Source organism: Trichoderma gamsii (genome assembly GCF_001481775.2).
Source record: "Trichoderma gamsii strain T6085 chromosome Unknown Scaffold_37.2, whole genome shotgun sequence".
Lineage (NCBI taxonomy): Eukaryota > Fungi > Ascomycota > Sordariomycetes > Hypocreales > Hypocreaceae > Trichoderma > Trichoderma gamsii.
The window spans coordinates 258,146-281,640 of NW_020171374.1; the positions used below are offsets into that span (position 1 = coordinate 258,146).

Here is a 23,495-nt window from a genome sequence, read left to right on the forward strand (position 1 = left end):
GAAATACGAGTGCCAATAGTTCTCTCGGAAAATGTTATTAGATAGTAACAGGCTAAGTAGAGTAGAGTTATATTATACTAAGACTGAAACACTAAGAATTACTTGTAAAAGAGCGTCATGACCGTAGTGTACATAAGTGTCCTCCATCCAGATATCAATACATAAAAGATACATCAAGGACAAGCCTGTGAATGAATGGTATAAGAAAGAGAGGAAGAAAAGAAAAAAAAAACACCGAACCGTTACCAATATCATGTCGTCGTATCATCATAACCATCGCCATCCATTACCCGCACCCCTTTTTAAGACGGGCTGTAAATCAAGGGCACCATCGCGCTCCGGCTATCCATTGCTCTCCAATCCTCCATCACCACATTTCTGCCGCATCCACTCATATCTCTCGCATTCATATATCGACGTGCAGAGGCCGCATCTACCATTCTGTTCTTATTCTTCTTCTCATAAAACTCTTTGCTGAGTTTCGCCAACACGGCTTCTTTGGCCTTCTGCAACGCGTTTGCTCTAGCATCCGCATCTTCGGCAAAGAGGCGATGATTTTGTTCTTTTTCCAAGCTGCGCTGTATGCTTGACATACCCTCATTAGGTCCGGCCTGATGAGGGGAATAGGGAGAGTAGATGGCCGGTTGAAGGAGGACTGGCTGGGGTGAAGAGGAGATGATGGGAGACGTGATGGACAGCGGTTCGGGAATGGCAGAGTAGGCGATTTGGCTGGAGTCGGTAGAGAGACTGAAACGAAGCTTTGATGGTTTTTGGCCGTGCACAGAGGAGGAAGATTTGTGGCTGTGAGAGGATAAGGGAGGCGAAAGGGGAGATGGATATTCAGGGGCATGTTCCTTCTTTTCTTCCTTGGAATGCTTTCTGTGGTGTCGACGAACACGTCTTCTCGTAGTCTCCGTAGAAACGCTGGTATCTGATTCTCTTGGTCCATCCAAGTCATTTGTGGATCCTGATACTGCATATCTTGCATTATCATCCAAAGTAAGACCACCGAGGCCTAGATCCAGATCCATCAGCTCTCTGCTAGCAATCTCAGCTGCCGCACTTGGACTGGGCAGTCCCTCTTCGCTTATGCTAGCTACAGGAGAGGACAAGTACTCCAAAGATGCTGCAGCTCTGCTTCGATACCAATCGCCATCACTCTTCGTTACGGATGCCAGTGCTTCATCCCAGCTATCGTTATTGGTAAGGACGACATTCTCAAAGCCAAACTGCTTGACCGTCTTTTGATGGGAAGCAATCAAGCTCTTCAACTGAGGGGAGTTCATGACGGCATTACGGATTTGCAGATAGCGCAGCTTAGGGAAATGCATGGGAGACCGGAGAGGCCGCGCGGGGAGAGGAGACATTGCGGACGTGATCTCGTGGAAGAGCTTCTTAGAACTGCGAGGCGGCGCGAACAGGGGGTCGGCGGACAAGGCAATGGGACACGGGCCTTTGGCACCAATCCAGGCAAATGTGAATTTGTCTAGTCTTTGAGAGAAACAGCGGATGTAGTCATCGAGGATTTTGAGATGGTCAAGGCCAGGGGAGGGGCCGTAAAAGTCCCATGACTCGACGGTGATGTGTAACTTTTTGATTTGCTGCCATCTACGATTGGCGGATGGAAGGCTGCCTATTCCGTTGATGAACTTGAGGCAGTTGAAAGCAGCGGGATGGAGTGATGAGAGAGACAGCTTATTGAGTTTCAACATTGGCGTGCGTTCAATAGCGATGCGTACGCTGATGAGGGCATAGTCGACAATGTCTCTTCTGTACCTCTCTCGGGGATCTTGGTCGGGACAACGAATGGTCAGATGCCTCATGTTGGGAATATATCCCATGGCATATATGAAGCTGGGGACATTGGTGGCGGCATGGAACAGAGGAGGATACTGCTGGGTCAGTATCTCTCCCAGCTCAGTGTTGGCGTACTTGGGCCGCCGTGTAAGTGCCGATTCCATGGTGGTGAGCGGCTTATACGAAAAGGTAATTTCTTCACCTGTCTTTGGATGGATCAGTGGTGGGAGAAACGTCGCATCCGAGTGAGCAAAGCAAAAGGTCAAGTGCTCAACGTGATGTCCAATTCGCCCCAGTGCAGCAATGCGCGAGGGCCTCGTGAAGGTATTGGGTGTGAAGGTGACATGGATGCGGGTGAAGAGGCGCTTGGTGACCAAATTGCAGCAGGCAGAGGAGGTCTTGCGGATAGCGCAGATGTCTGAGATGGAGAGATATGTAAATAAGATTTCTTTGATGCGGTCGCTCCTCAGCGTGGCGATGAAAAGTTGTTCGGTGGAAGCCATATCTGTCTCATGTCGTGGGGGCTGATAGACCCTTGAATAATGGCTGCGGTTGATATGTTTGTTTCAAGTGCCTTGGGGAGATATAACTGGCAATTACTATGGCTGGAGCCTTAGTTTGGTATGATGGCAGCGTAGGAGATGGATTTGATGGAGCTGTGAAATACCAGGGAGGTATCCAACAGCTGCGATATGGAAAGGCGAGAGGCTACCAATGAGATGGAAGCTAGAGACTTTGAAGGCTTTCTATGTATATTATTATGTTTTACCAAAACAGCAAGATATTGAATACAAACCAGTATTCCCACAGTTTACTTCTCTGATAAATCCAGGATACCAGAAGAACTCAGGAGCGCGTACTACGCTGTATATAGTCTCCCACAACCCTAACCTCGTCCTTCTCCCAAAGCCAAGCATTAGGCATATAACCCTCCCCAAGCCACTACTTTTCACGAGATACTCACTGGACACCGCTCATCCACTAGAACCGAGTATACAAGGATAAAATAGAAATTTCGACTTCAAGTCTCCGTAGTGCCAGCTTCCCTCTTCCGCGCTCCAATCATCCTGCAGCTCCCTGCATCGCCAAAGTCGCCGGCCTCAGCAACAACTAGCCAATGACTCACCACCATAACGCACATTGAAGAAACAAAAAAGCATTAGAGCCCAATTTTTTCTCGCGACCAAAAGACGCCCAGGCAAACTCGTGTCCGCATCAGAAGGCCGCGCCAGCAAAATGAGACCTACTTAGACAGCGGCTTGCAGGGATGGTCTTAATGCTTTTGGTGTTTCCGGCCAGCCAGTGGATTGGCGATGGTGTCGGGAGTGCATAAGCGTGGGACAAGGGTTGGTGGTTTTTTTTCTTTTTTTTCCTGGTTGAATTTTAGATCCAATTGATTTCAATATTTATCCTGGTTGTAGCAGCAGTGGCATCCGACACGACTTTACTTTATATTGGTCACTCGCGTAGAGGGCCAAGTTAAAGCTTGACGTGAAGCCTGAGCGTGATTTCGTGAGCCGAAATGTGCCTATTAGAATTGCTTACCCTCCATCTTCAAGTATAAACGAGATCTTAGTATTGATTCTACCAAATCATCAATTCGCTAAACCAGAGTTTCCAAAAGATCCCGTAGCCACGTCGATATGTTTCATCGCACCCTGTAATTGAAACTTGGGCCTCTCTTGGGCCGTTAAAATCTGCTCGTCTTTTCATCCCAACGTTTCCGATTTTCATGCCCAACACGGCAAGGAATTGGCAAAATCGCATCTATTCCTCATGCTAGCTCAACCCACTAGCCACGTCCTCCCATGATCGAATCCACTAAATATCCGCTTTCCCCAGCCCCGTGGCGCGGTGAGCCAAGCGTTTATCGCCTATTAACATCCGTTCGCTCTCTTCTGATAACGTCACGAAAGTGTCTCCATCGCAGTGAGCTTGAAATGGCTGGATGCTGCCCTGTTATTTGAATACACAGATTACGTTATCTGACCAATTAGTAGTACAAGGTAGTGCTCCCTTTTCGATATTCAGGCACACTGAGACATGCAGCATCTCCACGTAAGGACTTACAGGAGAGTATCCAGCTTGCGTGCCCCTCTGTAGCATATGCTCTCTGTCTTCTCCAAATGAGTCGTCTCATGTGTTTGTTCTATCTGTTCTATATACATCGATTATATCGATTAAGCTCTTGACACCTTTCATTGGGTGTCTGTCTATCAGATTGGACAGTACCGCTGTCCCCTATGGAATCTTTGCCTGTAGAATGAATGTAGGCGGGTATCAAAATGTCCAACACTTGCTTGGTTCATTCGTCATCCTGAAAAGCTCTATGCTTGCAGCTCATTTTATCATCAGATTTCATTGGAAATTGCGACATTGCGGCCACCATCATTGAGGTAATATGCCACCTCAATATTTACCACCCCTGAATTTCCCTCCTCGGTAGCCTCTGCCTCCTCCTCTACCGCCTCGTCCACCTCTATCACCTCGTCCACCGCCTCGTCCACCGCCTCGTCCTCCTCTTCCAGACGCGGGAGGCGGGGGCGGTACGTTGCTATAATCCCGCGAGGACGCTGGTGGTCTGGCAGGAAGCGAAGATCCGACTTGTCCTTGCGAATAGGCCTGTCTTGCTGTGCCTGGTGGACGCCTATTCGACGGGTGTGGCGGCAGAGGAGGCGGTGGGCCAGGTGGAAGAGGAGGCTGCTGGCTTCCATTGGGGACATGGAGGTTGGTCGACACTGTAATACGGCCCGTCCGCACTGGTTTCGGTGCAGCTCGATGGCCCAGAAATTCCACATCGTCAGAGTCCTCGCCCTCGGAATAGTGGACATCGTTGGCACGGGAAGCGTGGCCACGGATTCTCAGGTCGGACTGTTGGCTTGATGCAGGCTCCGCAACACTGGAAATCGCAAATGAGCCGCATGTCGGGTCGAGATATCGAGCCTTATTTGCCAAAGACCAGGTTGGATTTGGCGCGGAATCTTGATTCTGTCTGCAGTCTCCGGAAAAGTGCTTGGCGCTGCCGCAAATAGAACATGATACTGGTAAAGCCGTAACAGTCTTGATCGTTCCCGTTTCAGGATGGAACGACCGCCAAATCTCTGTGCAATCAGTCTCTAGATGGTCGGACGAGTTGCAATAGCTACACGCAAGCCCTTCTTGCTTGGTGAGGGCCAGCTTCTCCGTACAGGAGACAGCTTTGTGGCCAAGTTGGTTGCATTTCCGACATCTGAGTTTGATGGATGTGCACACATAATCCCAATGGTCGTTTTTCCCGCAAAACTTGCACGAATCGTTTGTGCAGCTGTCTGCAGTGTGGCCTTCTCGCCCACAGAGCAAGCACATGTTGGATGGATCAGCAGCCGATGGAAAGTATCGGTGCTGCTGCTGCAGGGCGTTATCGCCCGACGGAACGCCTTCTCGAGGGGGCATGGTGTTTTTGGTAGGCTGAGGTTCTGGTTGCTGCTTTTGCGCGTTTGAAGGCAGAGGTTGTGGGTTCACGTCGACGACGAAAACACCGCTGGCCTGCGTTGGCAATTCATCAGGCCGGCCATCGTTGGCAGTGGGTTGATTGGCCTTATAGTCGGGCGTTTGCAGCTGGTCAGACACGCCTGCCTGGCCTTGGGGCTCACTCAAGCCATTTGCAGTTGGCTGCGCGTCCGCAACCGCCGGCCGAAGAGATGCCAGCAATTGTGCCAGGGATGCGTCTTCGAAGCTATCAGCGCCCAGCTTCGCACTGCGCTTTTTGTTCGACTTTAATCTGCTGTGAATATCAATGTACTGAGCGTAAGCAGCTCGAATCAATGTAGGTGTAAGCTCAACAGCTTGCGATGAGTTGTTTGTATACAGAAGCTGCACCCATTCCTTGAACCTTGCAGGCCATGAGCCTTCCCTTTGCTGTGAAAATACCGGTAGTTGAAGGGATAGCGAGTCGTTTGTATAAACTGGGGGCTCTCTAGGGACAAAGACAGCGGCTGATGCAGAGTCCCCTGACCTTTTGCCCTCGCTACCCGTCTCAGGAGTGCAAGCCTCACTCTCGAAATCCTCATCAATTTCTCCTTCTTCGGACACCTTGGCGCCAGTGATGCTATCAGCAGAGGCAGAGTTTATCCGAGCACGCTTGGAGCGTTCTGTAGAAGCATCTGGCCCATCGTTGCTGACCGGGCTGTCGTTTGGGGATCTCCTTTTCTTTGGCAAGGGACGCTCGTCCTCGCTACTTAGAAGGCTGATGAAGTCCCCTGAGTCTGATTGAGCTGCAGCCATGGCGTTGGAGGCCGGGCTAAGCCAGGGTCTTTAACGGTATTGACGTGAGAGCCTAGTCTTCTGAAGGGTCCAATCTCTCATCAATACATGTGCCTGTAACTTGCAATAGGTAGATGGAATGCAGATGTATTGTAGCCTCTCAGCACAGTTGATTCGTTAGCAGATGGTGGATGAGATGGCTGCTTTTGAATTTGATATTCTCCGAAATCCAGACGCGGATAGCGCGAAGCTAGCAAGCAGGAAGGTGCTGAAGACTCCCACACGGGACTATCTCGTTGATGCAATTGTTGTCCAGGTAGCGTGAGCTCAGCAATTTACTGATCGAAACCGGGGCTTTGAGCCACTCTAGATTTCTCTGTAGTTGTCAAGTTGAGGATCGCGAAACCAATTGAATTGAAAGACGGGCTGCTAATCTTTGGGCGATAACCAGAAAAAAATGTAAGCGGCAAATTGCGGTCCATGTTCTTCCGAAGTTTAGCCATTGTGCTGCTAGGCACGCTGTAGTGCAGAAGTGCAAAAGCACGCCCAAGTAGCGGGAGCACCAATCTCAGTAGGCGTTTTGAGATGAGCTCTTGAATATCTACAACTATGTACGCGCAGTCATTTGGGGGGGGATTGTCGCAAAGTTACTGCTACTTAACAATGTAGAGTGGTAGTGTTCATGTGCTCTTAGATAGCTCCTTTCTAGGCTCTTTTTTGTGCCATAGATGAGATAAGCGAGAGAGCCCGAATTCATGTCCCTGATAGGAGCCATCGATTGGAAACCACCAATAAAAGGCTCTGGCGTGAATCCGGTTGGACTAGCCTGGAGATTTAATAATGCATCTCCTAAAAATAACTACAAGCAATAAATGCACGTGGCTCTCCGTCGTATATGACGGACTAGGCATGATATAGAAAGCAGCTCCCGAATGACACAGCATCTTCCTGGTCAGCCATGTGTGGGAAAGCTATTAGCCGAGTCCTTAAAGATATTGTGCGGAGCTCAAGTGGCGTATTTGGTTCATTTGACACTGTTAATAACAGACAATCCCTGTCGCCGAAATGATGAAGCAGCCTTCTGGAAGTTGAAGATCCAGGCCAGCTCCTTGGGCGTTTGTGGCTGTACCCCCAAACCCCGTATCGTAATAGGCATCTACTCATATCTCCAAAGAGCCAGCCAAGGGACCTGGCAATCTAACGTTGCTACGACCTGTCTAGAAGAGTTAGTCCTCTCATAGCTGCTTCGTACTAGCCAGATGATTTTTCCCAGATCCCCCGGATGGCGGCTAGATTAGATGATAGGTATGTGCATAGGGGATACGGAGCTCCAAGCATGGCATGGATGGTTAGATACTACCTAGAAAGGGAATCTGTGGTACAATCAGTGTCACATGTGAAACCTCATTGACTGCGTTTGCAGATACTTGTTCTTCCATGTTCTTGACGATGGTTCATGAATGTCGCCAGCATTCAACTCCCACGCCACTCTCAGAGCCGGCTAAAGGGTCCTTTGCGCTGTTGGCTCTACGGGCCGCTATAGATATCGGCATGCATTAGCCTCAGCAGTCAAGCAGCTTCAATTTGCTGTGGCCGGCTGTTATCTCCTGTTCCTGCAGGTACTGCGGCGCCCCTTTCCAGGGTGTCTCCACAGCTTCCATAACCTGATCCCGGCCAGAAACGTCGTCAGCCTGTGCTGCGCTGTCCTGTCCGTCCGTGCCACCGCTCAGATGCGTCTCCAAGTTCCCTCAGGACAATGGTTAAGCGAAAAGAATCTAGGGTTCGAGGCGAGGGGCTTGAAAAAGTGAGGTCTGGTGTCTTGCCCCTCTGCATATAATGCGCGTAATGCGCCGCTTTTCCGCGATTGCGTGAGCACTCCATACATTGCATGCCACCAAAGTATCTGCCTGCGCAGCGCTGTCTATTCGGACCTACAAGTACCTACAGGCTACAGAAGACACCTATACGCCATTATACGACCGAAACCATCGAATCGTGTGACTGCTGAACTGCTGCCTTTCAAGGAACTGGACAGATTCGTATTCGGTCTCTGTCTCCACTCGGACTTCAAACCAGCCAACAATTGGCCACCTTTGGAGAAAGGTGTTCCTTGACGCCTGTCAGCCGCGCTTGCGCTGTACCTCCGCCGCCTCTCTGGAGACGAGCCGCGCCAAGTACCTGCCTACCAAGCTCGTGCAGCTTACTACTACTAGTACTGCAGCCCCCCAATTACCTAAGCGTCGGCCTTAGAATTGCGCGTCGTACTCCGTGCGTGCGAGGTGCCTTGAAGTAGCATTCGACGCATAATCATCAGCACAAAAAAATCTCCAACATGCCGTCTACTTGTCTCCCGCCATCCTCACAGACTCTCGACGCCGGCGCAAAGCCCGCCAGCAGCCGATTCCTCGACATGAACGATCGAAGCGCCGGTGGTCGCCGGAGGAGGTCTAGCAGCATCCTTCAGGTCTACCACGAGCCCCCCGAGACGCTCGAGCAGATGAGCGACCAGGCTGTTATTCCAAACCTGAATGCCAACTGGACAAATCAAAAAGGTTAGTTTTCAGTCATATCTGCATCCTCTGCTGCAATGTTTGGTGGCCGATTCTAACGTGCCGTTGCTTCGACAGGAGCTTGGACTATCCACATCGTCATCATCGCCACTCTCAAGATCCTCTACGATGTTATCCCGGGCAGCTCTCAGGAGGCCTCGTGGACGCTGACCAACATGACGTACATGGTTGGCTCCTACATCATGTTTCACTACGTCCGCGGCATTCCCTTCGACTTCAACGGCGGTGCCTTTGACAACCTGAATATGTGGGAGCAGATCGACAACGGAGCCCAGTACACGCCCACCAAGAAATTCCTGCTGAGTGTCCCGATCGTGCTGTTCCTAATTAGCACACATTATACGCACTACGACTCGACTTACTTTGTCATCAACTTCCTCGCTACACTCGCCGTTGTTATTCCGAAGCTACCATTCGTAAGTACAGTCCAAGGCTTGCATAAAAGCCAAAATTCATTGACAATGCGAATCCTCAACTAATTCTTTACATCAGAGCCACCGAATGCGATTCAGCTTCTTTTCAGACATTCCGGAAGCAGAGTAACTGTTCCCTTCGGACTACACACGGCGTTTTGGGGTTCGCATCAATATGAGCTTAGGCAACAGGCAGTACAGCACAAATACGAAAGATCAAGAAAGAAAAAAAAAAAAATAGGAAAAAAAAGTTTAGGGTTGGAAGGTTGGGAGTAGCGGGGCAATGGGTATCCTATACAAAGCGAGCATATCTGTTCTATGGTTCCATCCACACATAAGGTTTATTGTTTATCAGCGATAGTTTTCAAGGACAACAATTGGATTTGAAGACATGCAAATACCGGTTTCTTTTTCTGCGGGTACATACTCAGAGACTCTCAAGGTGATCGGCTAGATCAAGATTGCGAGGCTGTGGCTATGCCCATGTGACGATCTGTTGGCGGCAGCCTCGTTTTGACAACATACACGCTTCCGTATGGCTCGGCCTAACTTGCTAGTACACGATATGTGGCGTTGACCACTAAAGCAAGTTGATCGAACGCCCAAATAAATGGAGCGTTAAGTTTGTTTGGAAGGTGTATAAATTGGTGTGATCCTTTCTGTTGAGAGGGATTTCATTCTTCGATTCGATTTATTTTCCATCTCGTCTTGAAATCAGGAAAAAACAGATCTCTTCATTCTTGTATTTCAAACATACAACAACAATCTTCAACCATGCGCTCTCTCTCTTTGGTAGCCTTGGGCCTTGTTGCCGGCTCTCCTCTGGTCCATGCAAACCCGAATGGCGGATACCTCAAGTCTGTGTACAGCGGCAGCATGACCGTGGCAAGGAGTTCAACGTTCGATGATAGCCGCTTCTATTCGCTCTGGGTTTCTATCATGCAGCATTTGCCGACAGTTACCGTGACCACCTCTGTCACTACTACCATTACTACCACCACTACTACTACCGGCGATGAGCTTGATCAAATAATCACTATTTTACCCCATCCACCGATTACCCATCTGGAGGTCACCAAGACGGATTCAGTCTACTCGACTGTCACCAAGTCCGTTTCTTCTTGCAGCAGTGCTTGCCCGTCTATGGCTGTTGTACCAGTTATTCCAAAAACTACCACCAGCAGTGCCAAGATGTCGAGCTCTGCTGAACCATCGAAGAACGGCACCATGCCAACGTCCACTCAAATGGGAGAACCAACTATGAGCTCTACGACCTCTAGACGCGTGGGTCCCAGCAGTACGCCGCCGCCTCTGAACGGGCCTATCAACGGCGTATCTACGACTGCCGCTCCGGTGATGGGCGCTGTGGCTGTCGCCATTGCCGGATGGGTCTTGATGGTATAACGGGGGATTACGCGTATGGACTTTACAATACAGGTTTTTGATTTATTTAGGGAGGCAATTTAATGGATTGGTGGGAAGTTTGGCTGTTTTATGCTTTTCTATGTACTGGGCGGAGGCGTCATTTGGGGGCAAAATTTGGGGTAAAATTTGGAAGAAGGGAAGAAAGAATGTAACAAAGATACACTTTATTCCTTGATTTCTTCTTTAGCTGGATTTAGAATGAAGAAGAGGCGTTGCAGAATGAAAATTTTGGGTGGATTATGACTCATATGGCTTTTAACTTGCTTCTCGCTTGTGAAGTTGTACCCGTAAAGTTGAACACATGACCAGTCTTTATCTTCGGGCCAGGTACCCTCTGATACTACCTAGATGCTATTTATAAATCTTGGCTGGCCTTATCTCGGAAACGAAGACGAATCAGTGGGTTTCGTCGAAGTTTTGAAAGGAGGCGTTTTGTATCTTTGTATTTAGAAACAACATTGAGTACATACATGTACAAACATGCCAATGAGAAACAATTTGACAACACGAAACATCCTGTCTGTTTCATGGACTATAATACGCCTTTGCTACGGATTTGTAATTCTTTCGGCTGCACCGGAAGGAAGATGGAATATTCGGAGATTTCGTAGAGACCGCGCCTCACAGGCCCCCCCCCCTAGATGGTGGTTTGGACTAGGGTCGCCAATCTAAGCTTATTCATGTGGACTTGGATGTGTACCTAGCCATGGGGTACGGGATTCATATGAGCGCTTTTAGCAGCTGTATAGGGTTAGATGCATCATTATGAAGGCCAGAATGCCGGAATACTTACTTCCAGTGGTCTCCGAGTCCCATTATTCTCATCCTGGAGATTTATGACGGAGGCGAGATCAGCCTTGGACTGCTGTAGCTCTACCACTCTCTAAATATGAAGGCCAGTGAGTACACGGGTATCTAGATATTGACAGGATGTATTCGAAGTAAATGGTAGCTTGAATACGTACCTCTTCGAAAGAATCTCGTACAATGAACCGAACAGTGGTTACTTCTTTAATTTGCCCGATACGGTGGATTCGAGCCAGCGCCTGGTCTTCTAGCGTTGGATTCCTAAGTAGATACATGTTAATATGGCTTCTAACATCGTCATAGAAGAAGTAATATTACCAGTGAGGCTCCATGAGATAGGCTCTCGAAGCCTCGGTTAGCGTAAGGCTATTAAGAGAAAACGTTAGAGTGAGTTAGAATCTCTGACCGGTATGTGACTCAGTAAACTCACCCGACAGCGCCACAAGAAAGTGTTAACAGGAGAACACGCATGGTTGAATCCTCGCGAAATCTTTTGATAACATTTTGTCTGTCTTTCTGCGCCACCTTGCCGTCAAATCGTAAGCAAGATATGCATGACTGTTTTAAGCCAACTTCAATAATATCGAGAGTAGTTCGCCATGAAGAGAATACGACACTATTTCGTTTGTCAGCTCGGTGTTCAGCTTTAATTGAGGTATAAGGGCGCCGAACCATTTCGTATTATAAGGCTGGTTTAGTAAGTCGTTGATTAACATGGACACCTTGGTTGGTAGCTCAGCCCCTAAGTGGTTGAAAGTCACGTTGCAAGCATCGTCAGTCTCGAACATGTTGGTCGATATAGCTGCAGTAGGGCAGGGGCTTGCGTGAAAGCAAGACGGCAAGGCCATAGACTTTGTGTGTACGGATACACACGAAGAGCAGATAAACTGCAGACACTGAGAGAATAGCGACTTGGCAGGCGGCCTGGCTTCGTATAATACAGCCTCTGTTGAATCAGCGGTACAAAAGCAGAGGCCACACTCGATGCTGTTAATCCCACGGTATATGTTGAACATCCGCTGAGCTGCCTCTTCATTCCACTCATGTGATAGTGGTTATTGAACGCCCCAAGGCCGTATCGCATCTTATAATGCACACCAAGGTTGCAAATCATGCGCATTGCTTCGATTCTCTGCAGCATATTCGCATACGAGTGTGTACCACTAAATTTGCCAGTAGTAGACAGAGCTTGTTCTATGTGAGAGATGGTATACATCTTGGTCGCCTGGTATAATTCTCTCTCTGTTGGAGATAATTCCACAAACTGTTGCAAGTCGTGCCTTGGGGGGAGCTGGATAGTAGACTTTGGGCGTCGCAAAAGGATGCAGCTGGCCAGTCGTTGTAGGCGCTTCTCTGCTTCTTCTACTTTCCCGATTTTCCATAGTTGAGATATGTCTGTGTTAAACTTCTCTTCATCTGAATAGGGATACACTTGAAGGAATTTGAGGAGGGCCGTGAGATCGCCGAGCCTATTCTGTATAGGTGTGCCCGTTACAGCCCATCGCGAGACTGAGTCCAACGCACATACGGCGCGGGCCATTTTTGAGTTGCTGTTTCGAATGAAATGAGCTAATGTACATTAGCGTTTCTCTCTCTCTTCAAGCTAAATAACTTTAATTTTGAATGTGGGAGCGTAGATGCGACAAACCTTCATCTAGAATGATTCGTCGCCACTTTGTGCTGAACAGTAGGGAGCACGGCTTGCCAGATGCAACTTTCCAGTCAGAAGACACAGTATGATAAGTAGTCAGAACGACCAACGTGTCTCTTAAATCAGATTCAGCCACTAAGCGAGAACTTCCGTGATGTCGGCGATAGGGAATGCTGCTGGGGAAGATATGCCTAATAGCTTTGGTTAGCTCCATACAAAATCATGTGAACTGTTCCTATAGTGATCCCACTGATTCAGCTGCTCTTCCCAAGAGCCAAGGACTGAAGTGGAAAAGAGTGTTAGTGAGTGCCAGAACAATATACAGAACCAGGTCATTGGCGGCTATGCTTACGGGGAGGTGGTACGACAATCAATGTGCACCCAGTCGAATCTTCAGCAGCAGCCCCAGTCAGGGAGCTCGGGTCATTTGGATCGAAGAGCAAATCGGAGGCAACTAAAGATATCATAGACAATGTTTTACCCAAACCCATCGGGTCTGCTATGATTCCACCGTAAAACTGCGGCGGTGTCTCCTTTTGAACCGAATCTGATACTTTGTTGATGAAACTAGTTCAAAATTAATACACCAGAGATCAACACAGGTGAATGTGGTGCTGGAAAGAACTTACTGGGAACCAGTAGTTTCGGAATAAAGCTCCCATATGTCTGCTCTGCTTCCGTCCCAAGCCCAGCCTTGCTCTCGCTGGAGCATGAATGTTAAGGCTTGTAATTGATGACTATTCAATAGCAACACATTAGATTGACAAAAAGGAATGATAAGAGACATGTCAAGCAAGAAAAGTTTTTCGGTCTATCACCTTTGCATCTTTGTTCGAATTGAGCCAGGTTGTTTCGTCTCGGCCCAATCTTGCTGAGAGTTCAATATATCGATCGAACCAAGACGAGTCTGCGCATTCTCTACGCTAAAGGGCGCTGCAACTTCCTTGTCAAGATTGAAAGTCCAGATATCAGGCCCAGACTCGGCCGACAATCTGTGCGGGTTTCGGTACAAGACGTTCTGTGAGCAGCCGACAGGATCTTGAAGGTAAAGATTGTATTCTTCGAAAAAGCTGCCTACATCCTCGAAGAGACTATGAGGCCCGAAGAGAATCATATCTAACCGACATGGTGTAGAAAGCGGCGCGATAGATGACTGTATGGCATCTACATAGCATATGACTTGTAGCGTAAGATCTTCGTTCTCGCAGCATGCATTCGTAATATTGATAAAGTCTAAGTTTATTTTGCCCTTGATTGAAGCATCATTAATGCAGTGAAATCCGTGAGAGCTGTCTAATTGGACTGCGAATCTTTGAGTCGGCGATCCCTTGAGCCGACAAGCTCCGCTTACACTACCGCTTATGCCTCCTATCTAAAGTGCCAGTGTAAAAAAAGATGTAAATGCAGAACGAGGTCGGATAATTGGCTATAACGCACCATACCAAAACACACAAGTTGATCTTCATTGGAGGCTACCTGACTATGATCAGTACGGGAGTCCTCTGCACAAGACAATCTTGATTCATCGATGTTCAACTCCTCGTGAGGAGAAATCGCACTGGGAGGGTATTTCCTTGTTTCGAGAACTGCTGCCTTTTTGCGCGGGGGCTGTACGTCATCGTTCGAGTTGGAATTCTCGGGCTGCTGTCTCTTCAATGAGGTCTCGTTCAGATGGGACCCCATTCTGCTAAATTGGATGCAATCCACGAACAATCTTAGAGCTGCGGCGAAGCTGTTTGTCTACAGAAAAATCGCATGTAGAAAATATCCAACTTTAAAAATATAGCCTACGCATATTGATTATCACATATACGTGAAAGCAGTGAGCGCTGTTCGCCCAACAGAAAGCCTGCAGCGACGTGGACAATTTATAGCCAATACGTACATACATGTATGCAGGGCATAAGCACAGCCTTCCTGGGGCTGATTCGTGTAACACTAACACATATAAACTCGCCTCATCTAAAAACCTTCTCTGCCATACGTCAATAAATTTATACTGACTCTTAAATTAATAAACTTACCGCCATTGGGAGCTCACAATCTAGGAAGAAGAAAAAAAATGCCATTTCATCGAGGAATGTGCCCCGAAGCTGACCGCACGATGCGGGATGCGTTTGAAGACCTCCAAAGTGCAATCACAATACCGGACAGAATGCAGCTAGAAAATTTGGCACTCAATGACGTTGAACGAGCTGCATTAAAAGTCGAAAAATCGCTTGCAGCAAGTCAATCCTTGCGCAATATGAGAAGGCTTGCGCCTTTGTTCAGAGGATTGGAACACTATTCACACACAATCGAGGTTTTATGCAATGGAACGCCATATTTGCCATGGATTTGGGCGCCAATAAAGCTTGTCTTGGAAGTATGTACACCCGAACGGAGCATACTTGATCAAGGTACTTGTACTGACAGATTGGAAAATTTACGTACAGATATCTGCAGATTATATCAATGCGTTCGAATCGATCATTCAGGTTTATCACAGACTAGCGGAACCGTTAGCTCGATTCAGTACATTTGATCGTGCTTTCTCAAGTAACAAGGAAGTCCAAAAAGCTCTAGCAGTATATTACTCTGATATTCTCAAATTTCATGGAGAAGCCTACAAATTCATCCGACGAAATGGTAAAGACAATCTTTACGTTCTCTAACAGACCTCAACTAACCCTTAAACGCTATTTAGCATGGCAGCGACTCTTCGCCACTTCGTGGGGCCGCTTCCAAAGGCGGTTTGATAACATCTTTGCCGACTTGAAAGCACATGAAGATCTCATTGATAAAACAGCCAATGCCGCTAACATATCAGAGGCCAAAAGCATGAGAGAGAAATTAGAGACCTGGAGGCAACAAGAGGCTATCAAATTCATGAGAGAAGAAGAAGAAAAAACCAGTATTGAGTTTCAAGCCGTCTTAAACTTCTTAAGAATTGATGAATCGCATCAGATAAGGATCGCCGATAACCTTGCTGTGGAGGCAGACCAAAATCCAGGTTCCGGCCATTGGGTACTTCAACAACCGAAAATTCGATCGTGGGCAAAGCTCAGTCGTGATGCCCAGTTCGTGGTGCTTCACGGCGCTGTTGGAAGTGGGAAAAGTATTTTGGCGACACAAATTGGAACTTTCCTGCGCTCTTCAAAATATCTGGTGGCATCACATTACTGCACATACGTTTACCCCGAATCAACTGACTACAACAATATCATACTGTCTTTAATGATACAAATCATGCGCTTGGATCCAGAGCTTATAACGCTTTCTTACAACTGGTTTCTCGTAGATAAGAAGACACCAACTCGTTCAGTTCTTGATCAACACTTGCGCCTCTTAGTCGAAACTCTGGGGTCGTCAACATCCAAAACTCTTCATATAGTGATCGATGGGCTAAATGAATGTGATGAAAATACAGCAGCCAGTGTTGCAAGAACGTTAGAAAAGCTAATTGCTACAGCATCATCATCTGGATCTACTATCCTCAAGGTGCTTTTATGCACCCAGATGACACCAGCAATTACCAAAGTCGTCAAGAGGAAACACCAGGTATCATTATCTGACGAAAAAGAAAGAGTCAGTGAAGCCATCAGAGACTATACCTTGCGGAGAATAAGTGTCATTCAGCCGCAACGTGCTCAATTTCGCATCACTAATGATGACGTTGCGGCAATTGCGTCTCGGATCACGCAAAAAGCAGACGGTAAATTTTCTGCTCTTTATTCATGGCTTTATTACCTTTTATACTTGGCTAATGTTAGCTGTCATTAGGCATGTTTCTATGGGCAAGACTCGTCATAGAATATATGAAGGGCAACATGTTTTATAACCGCGATGAATTTTTAAAAGCCGCCAATAGCTTTCCTCGAGAACTTAGCGAGATGTGAGTGAGCCAACATCCTCTGATCAAAGTTGCCTTCCTTTTGTCATGTGCGAACATCTGAAATCTGACTTTATATCATTTGCCACCCTCCTAGTTTTGGGCGCTTGTTATCACAAATCTTGACCGGTCTCGATGAGAGATCTGTGCAGAGGTTTGGTTCTGTTTTGAATTGGATAGCGTTTGCGAAGCGGCCACTTCGCTCTCCTGAGCTTCTATCTGCTTTGGCATTTGACGCTGGAGATGAGCAAGTCATCGAGCCAGTCCCATCTTACATCCTTGATATGTGCCAGCCTCTAATACAAAAGCAACTTGATTCATCTTACACTTTCCTTCATGTGTCGGTCAGAGAGTAGGCTACTAATGGATCTGGCCTTTGCGCATGCGGGTTGCTGACTTTGGACAGTTTCCTGCAAAGCTCTGCATTCTCTATTACAGCAAGCGAGTCACTAAAGCGACATGGTTTAGCTACCGTCCGCTGCCTTTTGGCTAGCCAAAAGATATTCACGTCTTCATATCCAGAGACTGATAGAGCGCTGAGCATCCTTCGTGGGGTCTATGGCTTTCACATGTACGCCACTGAGTTTTGGATCGATTACGTTTTAGAGCACCTTGAACTTGACCAAGATCTTTTGTTCAAATCAGAATTTTTCCTCTCTTCTTGTCGTTTGGCAGAACAACTCGAGGCCCTAGAGCCCAATGAAGCGATCGTGGGAAATGGTTCGCTGAATTCGCGTCTTAATACTCTACGCCAGAAACATTACCCTTTATACAACACAATACAGACCGTGCTCTTGGAAAGGGGTAGAAAAACATTAACAGGTAACGGTATGTATTACATAAATTATTTCCTAAACTCTCTAGCTTTTATATCAATGATCTAACATGACATTAGAAAATGTTATCGACAACAACACCAGCGCAAGAGGCGTACCTCTTTTAAAGGAGAGATACCAGGCAACAATTCGCGAGCTGCTTGATTTCTCGACTTACCCAAGCGTCAGTTTCCACGAGCTTGAAAGATTTAAGCAGAATTTTAGAACATCAGCGTACACATGTCGAATCTGGTCGTGCCGCTATGCTATCTTTGGTTTCAACAGTCTCAAAGACATTATCCTCCATGAAGCTGACCATCGAAAGCAAATCTGCCACCATCCAAATTGCCAATATCCTGTCTTCAGCTCGGCAAAGGCATTAAGAGACCATGAAAAGAAATTCCATGTTCTAAGCAGCCAGGTAATCCCGCGAAAGTCGATCAAGAAGCATACACAACCAAGTGCCTTTGCTTCAAATCCACCTGCATCTCTCCCAGCGCCACTCTCAGACGGGTGGAAGTCTCTAGATATCGATATGGGGAAATTCCATTCTGCAGAGGATGACCCGCTTGATTTTGATTGGGACTCATTTCTTCTTGATGATGACAATGGCCACGAGGACTTCGTATTCACAGGCAGGTATTCGGGAATGGAGGGAATGGAGGGAATGGATGAAATGGGTATACTGGAGGGAATGAATATAATGGAGTAAAAAGTATTCACCAAGCGAGACATGTGGCTGGCAATTTAGAATGCCTACCTATTTCCAGATGTCGTAATTGTTAGTGTTTTACTAGGGAAATCGCTTGTAATTAAGATACAAAAAGCAAACAGAGAAGAAAAACAAGTCCTTCTACAGTTACATTCAAGCTATTGGCAGTACTGTGAAGCTTTTGAACATGACCGCCCGTAGCTGCCTCCCTTGTCTGCACTACGTAGAATAACATTAGATCAAGTCCATTATCCTAGGTTGTTGCGATAACGGCAGCCGGCCTTTGAGTCGTTGATCTGCGTAAAACCCGGCGCAGAGGTAGCGGCTCAAAGGAGAAGAGAATAACTGGTAGAAATTTCCTGGAACTTGGTTTCGCCGGAATCGGCATTTTACTACATCATCCACATGTGCCGCGTTTTTAATACCGTTTAATCTTCGACGGTTTCCCGACAATTGTTCCCTATTCAATTACTCCGAAGCCTCTCATTCTTAAGGTGTCTGAGGAAGCTTCAGCTAACGGTATTGTTTTCGGCGACTTTGGATTCCTGCAGCACTTCATATAAAAAGACGCTCGCTGGCATCTTCCGCTTGAATGCCTGAGAAACTTATGAAGGAAGCTTGGAAAGAGAATAGCCAAGTTGTGATATATTCGCAGCCTTGGTAAGCCACTCATCTCTTAACTCCTTCAAAAATCGCCTGGTCAATTAGAGTCATTATCAAATGACGTTTACTCCATTTGGTTTCCCCGTATCTTATGTCAAGACAGGTAGTTTTCCCATTGGTATAAGTAATACGGTGAGACACTTCACATAAGCCCAGTCTTCTGACCTGCATCAAAGGATCGATGGATGGCAGCCATTAGATAGATAGCCTTCTTTTTTATCACCTTTGCAAGAGAATACATAGTAAACAATAGTATGGGTGCCAGTTAGAAAAGCGCTGTCTGATAAGTAGAAAAGAATCTTAGCTTGTATATAGATTTGAACCTAATTATCTCGACTCTAATCCCAGCTTCGATTTGAGAGCTCCGATCTTCCAAATTGTTTTGTTCTTAACTCTCGCCACTCCCACAAATGCAGTGCTTAATTCAAGTCGTATTTTCCAATATTATTCTTAATTTATATCACAACACAACATCGCTCATATTTAGTCTCGGTGTGTATAAAAATAAAATACATTAGGATATTAATGACTAGTAAAGCAAACATGAAATCAGGTCTCAACACGCCCAATCCCCATGCCAATACGTCCCGCGCCCCTTCGTGGTATCATAATCAAAATCTTCCTCTTTCTCGCACAAAATAATCAAAACATTCTTTGCTGTATGTTCTCTCCCACTCACATCTTCATCCTTGTTTTTTTCCATTTGATATTTGTTTCTTGTCTAAAGACGGGTATAAACATCGCTAACATTATCATCGCTTCTTATAGAAAGAGAGCAGTTTCATCGTGTAGGTAGATAGAGAAAAGCCATTCCCTCTTTTAGTAGTCACCAGCCTTGCTGCGGTGAGCGTGACGCTTCTTGGAGCGACCAGCACAGCAGGTAATGAAGACCAGAACAGTGGCGATCAAGTCCAAGACGGCAGCGACGAGAATGCACCAGACGGTAGGACCCCATCGAGCGACGACGTTGTTAGGACCGCGAGAGTTGACAGCGTGCTTGATGATGCCAAAAGCAGCAAAGTCACAGGCCATGGCGACGAGGGTAACGACGAAGGCCAGGAAGGAAAAGAGAGAGGCGACAAAAGAGCCGAGGAAGCTGGTGCCGAGGCAGAGCAAGAAGGCCAAAAAGGAGAGGCCGGCGGCGATGGGGTGCAGAATCAGTACCCTCGTAAGAACCTTGGCGCTATCACGGTCGCCCTTGGAGAACGAGACCTGAGTGACCTGAGCCAGGGCGGCGGTGGCATCGTAGCCAACGTGAGAAGAGGTGCAGGTATCCGGTCCACTGTTTATTGTCAGTCTTCTCTTCTTACACACGCGTCGAGGGGGGGCAGAGCGTTGAGAGTACATACTTTGAGTGGATAATACAATATCCAAATGTGCCGTACGTTATTCTGTCTACAGCGTTGCGAGAAAAGTCGACCTTCAAGATGGAGAGGTCATTGACGACAGGCGCCGTGACCGACACAACGATCAGAAGTGCTGTGGCGCAAAGCAGCAGTACTGTGCCGAAGTAGTGAAAGAAAGTACCGACACCCATGATGAAGGATTGAGCCGATTACTGCTGTGTAGATGAAGTCCGATGTGTTCTTTTGTCTTCCCACGAGATGCAAGCGACTGTGAGATCGAAGTCGACAGGAATGAGATCAAGAACGAGAGGTATTGAGCGAGAACAAATAGCAATGAAGGGGTACTCAAAGCAAGGGGCAAGGGAGGCAGACCGTCAGCATATAAGCCCGTCGCGACAGTGCACGTCTCCTGCTGTCTCACGAGGATGAGCGGCCGCCGACAGCAGAATGGGGTACCACAGGGAGGCGACGTCATGAACACGAATGAAATTAGACTTGAATAGAGTTGCCAAGCTCCAAGATTTTCCGCCGGCTTTGGGCCTCTGTCTTGGAAATAGACATGGTCTGGCTGTCCAGATGCGCGGCTTAGACCGCTCCACTCTCGCCTAGCACATGTTGGTGCCGGCTGCCGTTCAATCAGAACAGGGCAAATACCTTCTGGGAGCAGTAATATCGCCGCGTGGGTGCTCTGCTAGTGTTTAGCCGTACGTACAAGTATACAAGTACATCTTGGAAAGGTACAGGCACACGCTCAGGAAGGCATCGCGAGCAGGCTTTTGCGGGCTTCTGGTCAAGGAGCCATGCTGCCTTTCCGGCATGGCGCAGCTCCGCCCACGAGTGTCTCGGGCCAACCAAGGCACCGCGCCCAGACCCTGGCCGGCAGAGAGAAACAATTCCAAAGGCTCCAGGCCGTATAACCGCGTATTGCAGCCCCGTCAGATCACGGCTGAGCCTTGCAGTTCGCGAAGCTGCGGGTGACGTAGCGTCCGTGGCTGCGCTAAGAGATCGCTGCCCTGCTTGGAGCCACAGCGTGGATCCGTTCTGCTAAGCCAAGGCCTGATCCGACAAGGATCCAGGGCCTGGCGTGGCTGCCAAGTCGGAGAGATCTTGGAACACACTGTATGCCATCGTCAACCAGGGCCACGAGAATGAAGCATCAAGATGCGTGGCTTCACTCTGTTCATCTCTGTTCGACTCTACCTCTCCTGCGTCCGCGTAGGGGGCTTCTTGCGCAAAATCAGTCCTCTGTCGTGAGACGCGTGAGGTGAGACTCGCACACAGGCCAACCAGAATCTGGAATCTGGAGACAGTGCGCCACACCCCTGACTCCAACAGCAGTGACGGTGTGATGGCTATGCTTAGTTGCGTTGATGGCGGCCATTCATGTGACGTAAACAGAGATTTTCGTTGACAAGCCTCCAGCATCCCCCCCTTAGTGTGCATGCATGGCCACATCATCGGCGATGGTCGCGTCGTATGTTCGAAATCGCACATGTTATGCGCACATCATCATCATGATGAAGTAGTAACACCAACAATAATCCAAAGCATTGTACTCTGGACGGCCGCATTGCCATGTGCGAGTAGACGAGCGAGAGGGCGAAAATAAGAGAGTCGCCAAATGTGCGCAGATCCAGCATCATCGACTTCCGATTTAGGCAGCAGTTCATCCCTCAGTTTTGTCTTTTTGCAAGCAGCTGTTTCATTTTGGAAGCTGTCAATTGCCTTCCTTGTAAATAGTGTTGGTACCTATCAATGGCATGACTCTTTGCAGAGAAGTATTCCCTGCTTTGATCTAGAATATTAAAATTGGTGTCATTTCTTGAGAGACAACACAACGCGAGAGACTAAGAGCCAACCTTTAATCTTTCAAGCAGTGACATATTGTGCGACAAGCCGCACAGCCCAGCCTCCCACATTTGCAGCGCCGTGTTGCATCTGCCTCTGGGTTATCGTAGAGAACAAAATAAAACGTTTCAGTCATGGCGCATCCATTGTGGAACACAGTCGGTGTCTTTGCAGCGACACTCGAGACACTCTGTGGTAAGAGTCGCGGTAGCCTTGCCGGCTTACTCAGTCGTGCCCTTCTTCATTTTGCTAGGAAGCCATTCCCTAATCCGCTTCATTTTCACTTTGCGCTCCATGCGCAGCGCGCTGCCACTGCTCACAAGCCAATGCGCAAGCCCTACGCTGGCTATACTTTTGGGCAGCGACTGCTTTAGTGTCGCTGCAATGAATGACTGTTCCTGCTCGTACGCATCGGGCCAGGGGATATGCAGTGGTGATCCAGCCATGGCAAATCTGTGGTTGTAATCTGGCGCAGGGAAGATGTGTATCTTAAACTCCTTCTGCCCCTGCGCTGGATCATCATTTAGCCCATCGGACCGTGAGCTCACGCTATTGGTCTGCTCCCCGGTCACTGTCGGCTGTAGGGTGCTGAAGCCTTCGGGTTCGTCTAGATCCGCGACGTAGATGTCCTCCACAGCCTTGCGGGTAGGCTCTGTAACCTTGTATATGAGAGGACTGCTAGCCACCAATCTCTCAGCAGTCGTGGGTTCCTTTGTTATCGATACATATTGGGAATAGTGACTCTTGTAATTCGCAATTATCTCTTGGTTAGGTAGCTGTTCCTTTCTCATGTATGAAAACGTTATGCAACTAATGGGCTGGGACCTACGGGAAGCATCTTGAAAAATTCAACCGGTCCATACTGCTCCAACACCTGCAGAATTGAGCGGCGTTCGGCGAAGGTGATTGGCGTAGGGGAAACGAGCACACGTATCGACCTTTCGCGAAGCGTCCGGTCCCGTAGCTGGCGGGCTACATTCCCAACTGCTGCCATGAATGTGCGGCGTGGCGGTTCTAGAGAGGCGTAAATGGAATGCAATGTCTGATGCGAAGAACTATCAAGATGCAGCCTCGTCGGTATAAACTCAGGTCACCTAGCTCGGTACTTCACTAGCCACTGAAAGAGCGCGGTGCGCGGAGTACCTATACCCTTTTAGTGGGCTCAGCGCTAACTGTCGGCCCGCCACAAGGCTGTCGAACAATGGAAGCTAAGCTGAGCTCCGACAACATCACAGCTGCATATCCGCGTGCTTGCTCCAGTGCCTGCAATTTCGCTGCAGCCACTTTCTTCCACCTGTTATGTGCCCTTTGATGGGTTACAAACTGATGCATTCG

The 23,495-nt window shown here is 47.9% G+C and overlaps 7 protein-coding genes across 7 annotated transcripts; 3 read left to right on the top strand and 4 right to left on the bottom strand.

Moving 5' to 3' along the window:
- Window positions 1-302: 302 nt before the first annotated feature.
- TGAM01_v208630 (hypothetical protein) lies at window positions 303-2,300 on the bottom strand (the record flags this gene model as incomplete). The annotated part of the gene is made up of 1 exon (XM_018806248.1): window positions 303-2,300. The coding sequence occupies one exon, from the start codon at window positions 2,298-2,300 to the stop codon at window positions 303-305; it is 1,998 nt and encodes a 665-aa protein (XP_018660499.1).
- A 1,906-nt stretch (window positions 2,301-4,206) lies between these two features.
- TGAM01_v208631 (hypothetical protein) lies at window positions 4,207-6,060 on the bottom strand (the record flags this gene model as incomplete). The annotated part of the gene is made up of 1 exon (XM_018806247.1): window positions 4,207-6,060. The coding sequence occupies one exon, from the start codon at window positions 6,058-6,060 to the stop codon at window positions 4,207-4,209; it is 1,854 nt and encodes a 617-aa protein (XP_018660498.1).
- A 2,311-nt stretch (window positions 6,061-8,371) lies between these two features.
- TGAM01_v208632 (hypothetical protein) lies at window positions 8,372-9,152 on the top strand (the record flags this gene model as incomplete). Its single annotated transcript, XM_018806246.1, has 3 exons — window positions 8,372-8,591; window positions 8,667-9,025; window positions 9,102-9,152. The coding sequence occupies 3 exons, from the start codon at window positions 8,372-8,374 to the stop codon at window positions 9,150-9,152; spliced, it is 630 nt and encodes a 209-aa protein (XP_018660497.1).
- A 1,061-nt stretch (window positions 9,153-10,213) lies between these two features.
- On the top strand, window positions 10,214-10,426 carry TGAM01_v208633 (hypothetical protein; the record flags this gene model as incomplete). Its single annotated transcript, XM_018806245.2, has 1 exon — window positions 10,214-10,426. The coding sequence occupies one exon, from the start codon at window positions 10,214-10,216 to the stop codon at window positions 10,424-10,426; it is 213 nt and encodes a 70-aa protein (XP_018660496.2).
- Window positions 10,427-13,040: 2,614 nt separating this feature from the next.
- Window positions 13,041-14,588, bottom strand: TGAM01_v208634 (hypothetical protein; the record flags this gene model as incomplete). Its single annotated transcript, XM_024550378.1, has 5 exons — window positions 13,041-13,096; window positions 13,258-13,472; window positions 13,535-13,642; window positions 13,724-14,277; window positions 14,343-14,588. The coding sequence occupies 5 exons, from the start codon at window positions 14,586-14,588 to the stop codon at window positions 13,041-13,043; spliced, it is 1,179 nt and encodes a 392-aa protein (XP_024404887.1).
- Window positions 14,589-15,212: 624 nt separating this feature from the next.
- Window positions 15,213-18,303, top strand: TGAM01_v208635 (hypothetical protein; the record flags this gene model as incomplete). Its single annotated transcript, XM_024550379.1, has 7 exons — window positions 15,213-15,270; window positions 15,321-15,533; window positions 15,592-16,599; window positions 16,668-16,779; window positions 16,874-17,128; window positions 17,183-17,604; window positions 17,672-18,303. The coding sequence occupies 7 exons, from the start codon at window positions 15,213-15,215 to the stop codon at window positions 18,301-18,303; spliced, it is 2,700 nt and encodes an 899-aa protein (XP_024404888.1).
- A 1,482-nt stretch (window positions 18,304-19,785) lies between these two features.
- Window positions 19,786-20,503, bottom strand: TGAM01_v208636 (hypothetical protein; the record flags this gene model as incomplete). The annotated part of the gene is made up of 2 exons (XM_018806242.1): window positions 19,786-20,248; window positions 20,316-20,503. 2 exons carry the CDS (start codon window positions 20,501-20,503, stop codon window positions 19,786-19,788), a joined length of 651 nt encoding a protein of 216 aa, XP_018660493.1.
- Between the last annotated feature and the right edge of the window lie 2,992 nt (window positions 20,504-23,495).